We start from the raw sequence: 10,683 nt of genomic DNA, 5'->3' as shown, positions 1-10,683 counted from the left end.
TGCCAGTAGTGTCCTCAGCTTCCCAGTCAGATCCACCCCTCATTCCTTCACAGCGTCAGTGTCTCACGCCCAAATATGGTCACTTCTGGCTCCACAAAGCCAAGAATGCCGAACTCGAGGTTTCAGAATGGAAGTCCACAAACCAATGGGTGACCCAGGGTTCCCACACATTTTCATGGACAAAATTGGGAAACTTTTCCATGACTTTTCAAGGACCCATAATAATGTTTTTTCTTGCCCTACTTGCCTGGCATTTTTTAAACATATCAGATTCAAACTCTATTCAAACATAATTTCAGCTAGCTGGCACACATGAAGAGAAAGACCGAACAGGGCGAAAAAATGAAGACAGGTAAATGCTAGTGTCGAAATGTTGTCACACACCAACACATATTAGAGCTACGTTAAGTCAACAGCTTCAGAAAATAAATGAGCTGTTAGTTACGTTATGTGGGTGGTTATCCACGTGAAGTTTACTGTCAGTACACACAACAAAATATCATGACTTTTCCAAAACTTTCAATGATTTCTAGTAACTATCTCTTGGCTAAGTCCCGCCCGCAGACTGGCCAATCATAAAGTAGCATCAGGCCAGCTCAGACTAGGGTCGGAAAACAGCAGTTGTGCTCCATTGACTCTAGTGCAGTTGTTTCAGATTTCCTTAATTTTCAGACTGGTTTTGTGGATTTGGAGATAAATGTTGTGTCTGAGGCACGTCGTGTATAAATGATACTTATCACTGGGAGAGGTTAGAGAAAGATATACGTTTCCTTCCATGTTCCAAATCCAAAATCAAACCCTGAAAAGTGTAGGGTTAGCTATCTAGCTGCTGAAGATATAGCCTACTGAATGTATACACATGCTGCTTTTGCTTTTTAATGATTGTAACACTGAATAAAGGCCAACCCTGTTGTACAGGAACCAGTGAGGGGAAGCAGGGAAACTTTGCTGATATTCAATCAGCTGTGTGTCATCACATTGTGTACAGATGAACTTTGTTCAACTTCCCCAGAGATCCCTGCCCGTCCAGCAGCGGAGGTCCGGGTGCTGGCAGCGGCACGGGGGTGAAGCCAAACACCGTTCATCTGCACACACTGCGATGCCACACAGCTGGCTCAATATTAGCAAAGTTTCCCTTTATATTCATTGTCTTGTGTGGCGATCAGCAGTGATGTGGTGGTTCACTTTTACACTGTGATCTGTAGCCTATAGTTCGGCTTTAGCTTCTAACTATCTTTGTCTTTTTAACCTGTTGTTGCTGCTGAGTCAGTTTGACATCCTGGATATATCCTTCAAACACAGAGTGTATACCCCTCTGTCTGCTTCTCTCTGGTATCACTGTTTCATTCCTCCAAATATATGATAATATTTCTTCAGGGAGAGCAGGTAGTTACAGTGTGGGCTTCATGCTTACTCTGACAGCTTGTCAAACCACCTCAAAGGGGCGGAGCTTAGCCACAGGTCAATTCCATGACTTTCCCAGGCCTGGAAATGTGATTGTGAAATGACCTTTCAGGTTTTTATGAACGTGGGAACCCTGGTGACCTCACGGTAGCTACGTCTATTATTTTATACAGTCTATGCGGATATCACCTGTGTTGGTGTGAAGAGCTTTAAAGATTTACAGATACAAAGGGGCTTGAGTGCCACAAACAAGATACAAAAGAAGAAAACATTAAGAGAGGCAGTAACACATTGTGGGGTTTGTTTTGTTCATAGGATTTGCTAACAATAAGAATAATATAAAGCAACACGAGCCTTACCTTTAAAATCTAATTTTACTTCAATATTGGAGGCTGACTTTCTGCTTTGTTTCCAGCAGATGGAGCCTTCCCAGTCGGGTCTCGCGTTGTTAGGCTGGTATCGCGATACCAACGTCACGTGGTATATAGCTGAAACGTGTGATAGCCGTCTTTTTCTCGAGGTGACGGAGCTGAGCAGACACGCGCTGCGTGCTGCTGCAGAGATTTACTAATCATGGTAAGAGAAGTTGTGCTGAGTGTTTGGTAGTTACTACGTTTGTCAGCGTAGGATACAGTTGAAGGCCTTTTAACATGCCTTAAAAACAGAAATAGCTATTTTTATACGTTTACTGCTGTTCAGCTGAAGGCCTTTGAACAAGAGAGGAGCAGTTAGCCACCCATGTAGCTAACATTAGCAGGAAAATGCCTCTTAATTTAAGGACTTAGGTTGCCACAGCGTACAGGAGCAGCGTTGTCAGTCGCAGTTACGCGAGAGAAACCTACTGACTTTTACCCAGTCGCAGCACAAGCGCTGTCGCTAGTTTTCATGGACGTTAGCTGGGCTGTTAGCATAAGTTAGCACAAGTTAGCTTCATGGCACTTTGCTGCACGGGCCCTGGTCAACACGTGGGTTCATGACGACAACGTGTCGCGCCTCAAAGTTGTAATGCAACGTTATGAGATGAATATTTACAAGTTAGTCATGACTGCTTTTAAATCTTTTATTGCATGTTTTTTCAAAGTAATGTTTAGCTATGAAGATACTATAAATAACTGGAAATATTGGGTCACCACGTGGAGACCGGATGCACGCTTAACATTGCACATTAACGTTACCATATGTCATAAACTATTGTAATGTCTGTAATCTGTAGTTTTCTGTTTGGCTCCTTAATTAAAATCCATTTACATTCACAGGTGCTGTTGCACGTGTTATTCGAGCATGCGTCAGGTTATGCGCTGTTTGCAGTCAAAGAGGTGGAGGAGATCGGTATGCTGCTGCCTCAGGTGGGTCCTCTGTCAGCGCTTTTTGCTTTCATAAGTGTTTTCCAGATGAAGCAGAGATAACGGTGTGTGCGTCTTTTAGGTGGAGGAGAGCGTGCTGAGCATTGGAAAGTTCAACAGCATGGTGAGCCTGGCTGCCTTTTTCCCCTTCAAGTCGGCCCAGGCTGCTCTGGAGAACATGAACGCCATCTCTGAAGGCAAGCGCATTTCTCACGTTTCCTATTTTGTGGCTGTAGTGGTGTCCTCGGTTGTAATGATGTTTTTATAATCTGTCAATCCCCTGAGTTACTGTGCTGACAACCTAATGTTAACCCTGAACAACTGAGGACAGCCTTTTGAAATGCAGCAATGTTTGAAGATGATCTGACTTTTTTATTTGATTTTTATTTCAGAGCTGTATAATTGTTAGTCATTCTATAAAACAATAACCAATTTGTTCTTCAAATCAGTAAATGCGCCTTACCTTCATACATCAGCCAAACATGGACCGTTGAATTCACTTTGAATTGGTCAAATTTGTGATGATACAGGGCTTTTTGCCACCTGACTAAGATGGCTGATCCATTATTGGCAGTGTAAATACATTGAATACATTAAAATGTAAATAACTAAAGCCTTAATTGGTTTTAAAATGTCATATCAGTCTTGCAGAAGTCTTGAAATGTTTGGGACATAGAAAGTAGAGTTCTATGAAACTCTTTTCCCTGGCGTTGCATTGTAAATTCTCAATATGACTCACTAAATGCCTCGCACATTAATGTCAAACAGAAGCGGGTAGCAGAAGCAACAAAAATTTGGTTTTATGTTACAATGAACAATTGGGCAAAAATGTCCCAGATGCCCACTTGTGTTTTTCCCCATTCTTTTTTTTTTTTTTTTTAAATTGGCTCAAGTTTTATTCCCAGTGCCACTGAAAAAGTCCTAGTTTTAAATCTGATGTACCTTAGGCTGTAGAAACCCTGTTATACTGCCTGTGATTTTTTTTATTATTTTTTTTATAAAAATACACGGCACAAGAAAGCGGCAGTGGTGTGATTATTTACCATCTCTTGTGGTGGCTGATTCCATCCTCTGCTCGTAGAGCAGTCCTGACTTAATTGTCTTCCCAATATGCGGACATTTTCTGCCACTGCTCTACTTTAAATTAGCTGCTAACTGCTATCAGCTACTTATTAAATCTTCGCGTCTGATCACATGCTTAACATATCATCAAATTGTCAAACCTGTGCCACCCATGATGCTGTCCTGTTTATACAGAGGCTGAACAACTTGTTCAGGTGTGCTGAGTGTTCAGAATGTAGATCTGCACACTGAAGCACACCTGATTGTATTTTCAGAAATCGCAAGTCAGTGTCAGATATTTCAAATGGCTTTGCTGCAGACTCTAAGCTTCATTTCAACAAAGCGTGCACGGATAGATTAATAATCTCCCCTCCTTTGTTTGCAGGTGTGGTTCATGCTGACCTGAAGTTGTTCCTGGAGACAAACCTGTCGCTCTCTGGGAAGAAGAAAGCCATGTTGGGGGTTTCAGATGCAAAAGTTGGAGCAGCCTTGCAAGAGGAATTTACGATTTCCATCCAGACCGGTGGGGTGGTGGCAGAGATTACCAGAGGTGAGGATGGGAAGATCATGCCTTTTCTTTGAATATAAGAAGTTTGGAGTAGGTAGTTCGTTGGACTGAGCATAGTATTAAAGTGTCAGTAGTCCTAGCATTGTTAAAAAAACGTGGCCTGTTGTGATGTGATTTTTGTAATCCTGAAACTCATGAAGGTTCATACTGAAAATCTGAACAGCCACTGGTCACATGCTGTTCAGCTACTGTCCTGTTAACTGAGACAAACCCTTCCTTCTGTGCTCTGTCCTGTCAGGTGTACGTCTGCACTTCCACTCCCTGGTGAAGGGCCTGACTGCCCAGGCTGCCTCCAAGGCTCAGCTGGGTCTGGGTCACAGCTACTCCAGAGCTAAAGTAAAGTTCAACGTCAACAGGGTGGACAACATGATCATCCAGTCCATCGCTCTGTTGGATCAGCTGGACAAAGACATCAACACTTTCTCCATGCGTGTTCGGTAAGGTTCCCCCATCACACCACTCCCACAGAAGTTGCATCTGTTTGAAAGGGTGTTTCACATTGTGGTTTTTCAGTGCTTGTGTGTTTGAGTGACTGTCACTTCCTGTGTGGCATGGCTCTTAGGTTTGAATGGTATCTATTTTTTCAGATCTTCTGACATTTCATGGGGATATATGGCATATTTGATAGACAGAAGTCATTGTAGCTTATCTGACATATCAGTTATTTTTGCACATCCTCCCGATGCTTACCTTTTTCTATCAATCTTTGTCTTGTGTGTGCAGTGAATGGTACGGCTACCACTTCCCAGAGCTGATCAAGATCGTGGCAGACAACTCGACGTACTGCCGCCTGGCTCAGCTCATTGGAAACAGGAAGGAGCTATCGGAGGAGAGTCTGGAGAGCCTGGAGGAAGTGGTGATGGATGCCGCCAAGGCTCAGGCCATCCTGGATGCATCACGCTCCTCTATGGGTCAGCAAACCATGATCTTTCAATCTTTAGATGTTAAAATACACACAACACCTGCTCATTTGCACACTAACATTTTTAAATAGCATTTATGTCTTGAACCACACGGAGCCCCTTATTTGCCCACCCTGGACCAATAATTGTCCTTGGTGACTAACACAGGGGGGCAGAATAGCTCTCTCATAAACCTGTAGTGAAGGCACAAATCCTCACTGTGGATCCTGTCGGGAGAAACAACACAATTTTACAAGTGTAAACTTGATAGTTGAGACAGCACCCACTGCCCAAAGCAAGTGGGTCAAAGTATCTCCCTGCCTTACACCTTGTCCTGATGTGTTCTTCTCCAGGTATGGACATCTCTCCCATTGACCTGATCAACATAGAGAGGTTCTCCAATCGTGTAGTGTCTCTGGCTGCCTATCGGCTGGAGTTGCAGGAGTACCTGCGTTCAAAGATGAGCCAGGTAGCTCCAAATCTCGCGGCCTTAATCGGAGAAGTGGTGAGTAAAAGTTTAATTTTCTTTTTTTGTTACTCTGGGATCAATGATGTTATACCAAAATCTGTCAATCCCCTGAATCTCTGTGTTGAACAAAATATCCGGTGCTGATGGTCCTCACTGTACATCAAAGTCAAATCCACTTTTACTGGTAGCTCTGTCAGATAGACTGACGCTGTTTTCTTTTCTCCAGGTGGGAGCTCGCCTGATCTCCCATGCTGGGAGTCTGACCAACCTGGCCAAGTACCCGGCCTCCACCGTTCAGATCTTGGGAGCAGAGAAGGCCCTGTTCAGGTACTGGGGCACCCCCTCCCTGCTGGGGAACAAAGTGGCTACCGTGATGGCAGGGCTGGGCAGGAGCAGAGCAGGGTGACTGGGGGAGACAAAACTAATGACTCCTCTAGAGTGATCCCTCTCGCCCGAATGCACCCCCACAGTCTGAGCAGCCACTCACAGCACCGAGGTAGAAAATCTGAAACTAGTTAGAGACTAGACTAATGTGAAGCTTTGTGCACTCTTTGAATGCAAATGTGTCTCCACCGGCTGCTCCACCAAAATTTTCTGTTTAATTTGGAAAAATTGACATTTAAGCTTCAGTTGGTAACTTTAAAAAAAAATATTGTTTCGGTTCGCCTGGTCCATTGTCAATAGTGTGAACACTCGACGAAGGTCCAGGAGGACCGAAGAGCAGTGCAGGATTCAAATACTCAAGTGGTATTTTCCAACACACCTGCATCTGAGACGGGTATAAAAATATTTGCTGAATCATCACTATCTTGGAATATGTACACGTAACAGAATCGTGCTCTTCTACTGAATTAAAATTGTGTAACTGCATTGCCCGTTTCTCACCTCACGTTTTCATAAACAGACTATAGTGCACTTTTAAGCTGTAAATTAAGAGTTTGTGACCTAGGTACCATGTTGAGGAAGTGAAGTAAAGGATCAAGGTCCACCTATCGACCGGAGCAAACATTTTACAGCTTAACAGTACACTAAAGTGCATTTTTGGAAACAGTTGGGTGAGACATAGACTGCAGCAACAGAATCCTGATTCGTATTTGCTCAGTGCTGCCAAGTTTTACAGTTTGAACACAGTTGATGAAAGTGATAGACAGCTGCTTTAGAGATTCCTCTGCTCTGAGTGGTTGCCTTCATTGACATGCAAAACGAGCACTAGAAGTGTGACAAGGCAATAGAGGAGGCAGGAGTTTTCACACAGCACTAAGTAAGCCAGATAATCTGAAAAAAAGTGATCGCTCCAGCAAATATGACAAAACCAAAAACAAATTTATGAAAGTTACCAACAGTCTTTAACCAGTGAGGAGACACATTTGCTTTGGCCTGATTTCTTAGTCTATACTTCATATGTAAGCATAGCGCCTCTTTACCACACGACATCTGTGGTACAGTGCCTAAGGTTTAGACTGCCACTCGTGCCTATTGAAACATTTTACAGTTTCTTAAGCTGTTGATCCTGAATGTGAAGTGAGCTGTATTTTCACACAGAGCCCTAAAGACTCGTGGCAACACCCCCAAGTACGGGCTCATCTTCCACTCCACCTTCATCGGACGTGCCGCCGCCAAGAACAAAGGCCGCATCTCCAGATACCTGGCCAACAAGTGCACCATCGCCTCACGCATCGACTGTTTCTCTGGTGAGCAAAACGCCCTTGTGGAACAATGCCCACTTTGGCTGACAATCAATGCGGCATAATTGCAATGATGCTCATATTTTTCGTCAACAGTATTCATCCCCCGGGATGGTGATGACAAGCTAATTCCTGAGCAAAGCCACATGTCGCTTTTAACCACTGTAATCCTCTGTTGGCCCTGTGATTGATTTCTATTGTCTGTTTTCTCGCAGAGGTACCCACGAGCGTGTTTGGTGACAAGCTGCGCGAACAGGTGGAGGAGCGCTTGTCTTTCTATGAGACGGGCGACGTGCCACGGAAAAATGTGGATGTCATGAAAGAGGCTGTGAAAGAGGTGAGCTGAGAAAAACAAAACTGCTGAAGCCACAGCACATGAGAAACTGGGTTACACTGTATTGGACATGATCAGTTAAAGTGAATTAAGGTGGTTGCTGTGGTTTTGTCAAATGCTGAATGATGACAGATCTTTCCCTGACATCACTGTGAGGGTACAAACTGATTTAATGAGCCTGATGCAGCATTGAGATACTTAAGTGAAACCTGATGTATCCCCCCAATTGTAGTTGCATAACTTTTTTTCTCTTGTCCCAGGCTACTGATGTTGCAGCTGAGATCAAGCGCAAACTGGAGAAGAAGGAAAAGAAACGCAAAAAGCGCGAAAAGAAGTTGCAAGAGGAAAACGGTGAAGCCAACGGTGAAGTTGAGGTAAGCGTTAATTGCAGAATCTGGTCATGCATGTTTGATTTGAGATTTGACCCACTCATGTGGTCCTATCTCAGTGTACGACATGCTATATCAGCCTGACTCCGAACCATTGGCTGGTCCTAAACAATGGACTTGATCACTGAAGTGAGTCAGACATTGCAGCCATTAAATGATATACATGTGAGGGTAGCTTGGAATACAAAATCAGTTCAGTATTGTCACATACATTTGTTTACTTCCCTGCAGGTAGAGAATGGAGAAGCAGAGGTCACTGTAGTAAAGAAGAAAAAGAAAAAACAAGCAGCCGAGGAGAATGAGGCAGAGATGGAGGAGGCCCCTGCTGCAGAGAACGGAGCAGCGGACACTCCAGCCAAGAAGAAAAAGAAACGAAAAGCCGAAGCCGAGGTGGAGGTCAAGGCAGAAGAAGCTGCTGCCACAGATAACGGAGCAGAGGAAACAGAAACTCCTGCCAAGAAGAAAAAGAAACGAAAGACTGAGGGAGCAGAGCCAGCAGAGGAGACCCCAGAAACACCTGTGTCTGAGAAGAAAAAGAAAAAGAAGAAAAAAGAGGCTGCAGACTAGACACTGTGGTCAAAGACTGAATCTTTATATCCGTGTACAGTTTCTTTTTATTCACTTTACTTTTAATCCGAAGCTAGATTATGTAAGCAGCTTTATGTTATACCGTCTTTTTTTGGAAACCTCAAAGCAGGTTAGGCTGCAAAGAAATGCTTATGACTGTGCCTTGAAGTCAGTGACATTTACTTGTAATTCTGTAAATAGCTATGAATTAAACTTTTGTCAAGTAAAAACATCTTGCAGTTTCATGGGTTTCTTGTTTTGCAAGCTCTCCTAACGTTTCAAAGAGAAACGAGTAGTCTTGCATGATCATAATGGTCTATCAGAGACCGTCTCTTACTTGGGACAGTTTTCCTGATGTCTTTTTTAGGACAAACTTCTCATATAATGCGATGAATGCATCAGCAGTACTTTGAGTTAGTGTCTGGCCTCTCATTTCCCATATGCTTTTAGAAATTGTTAAACTAGATGTCAGACCTCTAGAAGGCACCTGTTATCCACATAACTTAATAGCCTTAATGACCCTTTGTTTTGTTTTTGTTTCCTTCCTTGATTCTACAAAAAGGACATGATTGACAGTAATTGCTACTGTGCATAATTCTGAGAGATGCTCCCTAATTTGGAAATAGAATTTTGAGATAATTATTAGGCAGACGTCTTTAGTTCATAATAACAAAGCAGATATTTTTCCTCAACTGAATGCATAGCACGTGCATAAATACATAGCTGCATATGAGTAGTCAGTCAGCAAAGCTCTGTCATCACATTGAAGTGTCTCATCCAGCTAAATCACCGGCATCCTGTAACTTAGGTGTGATGCAGCATTTATTAATTACTGTTATAAACTGCACCTGTGTTTGTCAAAATGTCTGTCAGAAAGACTCGAAGAAGAAGAACGAAGTCATTCAAACTCACCATTGTTGAGTGTAATTAAGGTTATACTGAACACCTGTGTTGGTGTCCACTGCCACTGTATGACTCGCCTGCAGCTGCCTGTAAGCTGACTTACAGCTGGTGGAACCGGAGACATATAAGAGTAAGTGTTTCAGGAGAGAGGACACTAATTGCTGAAGATTTGAAAGTAAAATTTTTCCCATTCTTGATTGATATACAACTAACGATTCTTAACCAACTTAATAACGCACCACACATAGGAGTAGGAGTCAGGTCTGGACTGCAGGCAGGTCAGTCCAGTACCTGCTCTCTTTTATTACAAAGCTACGCTGTTGTAACTCCTGCAGAATGTGTCTCATTGTCTTGCTGAAATAAGCAGGGACGTCCCTGAAAAAGACATCATCTGGATGGCAGCACATGTTGCCCCAAAACCTGTATGTACCTTTCAGCATTCATGGTGTCTTCACAGATGTGAAGTTACCCATGATGCCATGGGCACTAACACACCCACATACCATCACAGATTCTGTCTCTGAACTTTGAGCTTACGACAGTCTGGATGGTCCTTTTCTTCTTTGCCTGGAGGACATGATGTCCATGATTTCCAAAAACAAATTGAAATGTGGACTTCTGTCATGACAGCACACTTTTCCACTTTGTGTCAGTCCATCTCAGGTGAGCTCAGGCCCAGAGGAGTAGACAGTGTTTCTGAATGTTGCTGATAAATGTCTTTCACTTTGCAAGTGCACCTTTCCAAAGTGTTCCTAAGCCCGTGTAGTAATATGCTTTCTACAATCATGTTGGTTTTTAATTCAGGGCAGCCTGAGGGGTCAAAGGTCACAGGCACTCAGTGCTGGTTTTCAGCCTTGCCCCTCAAGTGCAGATTTCTCCAGATTCTCTGAATTTTTTGATGATATTATGGATTGTACATGGTTAAATCTCTAAATTTATTCCAGTTGTGCTTTAAAAGACCTTATTACTACACTGTTGGGACTATTTGCTGTCACAGTTTTTCATAAAGTGGTTAATCTGGCGCCATCCTTTCCTGTGAACAATTAAGCCCTTTGAG

At 43.2% G+C, this 10,683-nt stretch overlaps 1 protein-coding gene and 2 non-coding genes across 3 annotated transcripts; all 3 read left to right on the top strand.

The window, feature by feature from the left end:
- Nucleotides 1-1,886: 1,886 nt before the first annotated feature.
- Nucleotides 1,887-8,955, top strand: nop56 (NOP56 ribonucleoprotein homolog). Its single transcript, XM_033627407.2, has 12 exons — nt 1,887-1,980; nt 2,661-2,750; nt 2,830-2,944; nt 4,195-4,359; nt 4,616-4,814; nt 5,101-5,288; nt 5,633-5,784; nt 5,975-6,075; nt 7,291-7,439; nt 7,649-7,770; nt 8,028-8,141; nt 8,388-8,955. The coding sequence occupies exons 1-12, from the start codon at nt 1,978-1,980 to the stop codon at nt 8,721-8,723; spliced, it is 1,734 nt and encodes a 577-aa protein (XP_033483298.1). The 5' UTR covers nt 1,887-1,977; the 3' UTR covers nt 8,724-8,955.
- LOC117257573 (small nucleolar RNA SNORA26) lies at nt 5,405-5,524 on the top strand. Its single transcript, XR_004501710.1, has one exon. It is a non-coding gene; the product is annotated as a small nucleolar RNA SNORA26 (small nucleolar RNA).
- LOC117257568 (small nucleolar RNA SNORD57) lies at nt 7,884-7,952 on the top strand. The gene has a single exon (XR_004501705.1). It is a non-coding gene; the product is annotated as a small nucleolar RNA SNORD57 (small nucleolar RNA).
- Nucleotides 8,956-10,683: the final 1,728 nt, after the last annotated feature.

The sequence above is a fragment of the Epinephelus lanceolatus genome, chromosome 1 (genome assembly GCF_041903045.1).
Source record: "Epinephelus lanceolatus isolate andai-2023 chromosome 1, ASM4190304v1, whole genome shotgun sequence".
Classification (NCBI taxonomy): Eukaryota; Metazoa; Chordata; class Actinopteri; order Perciformes; family Serranidae; genus Epinephelus; species Epinephelus lanceolatus.
The sequence above is the reverse complement of the archived record's forward strand: the minus strand, read 5'-3'. Positions and strand labels throughout refer to the sequence as shown.

Bases quoted from the DNA above. Each gene is read 5' to 3' on its own strand.
- nop56 (XM_033627407.2), top strand. The intron at 6,076-7,290 runs GTACTGGGGCAC...ATTTTCACACAG, and splicing joins GCAGAGAAGGCCCTGTTCAG to AGCCCTAAAGACTCGTGGCA. The intron at 7,771-8,027 runs GTGAGCTGAGAA...CTCTTGTCCCAG, and splicing joins TGAAAGAGGCTGTGAAAGAG to GCTACTGATGTTGCAGCTGA.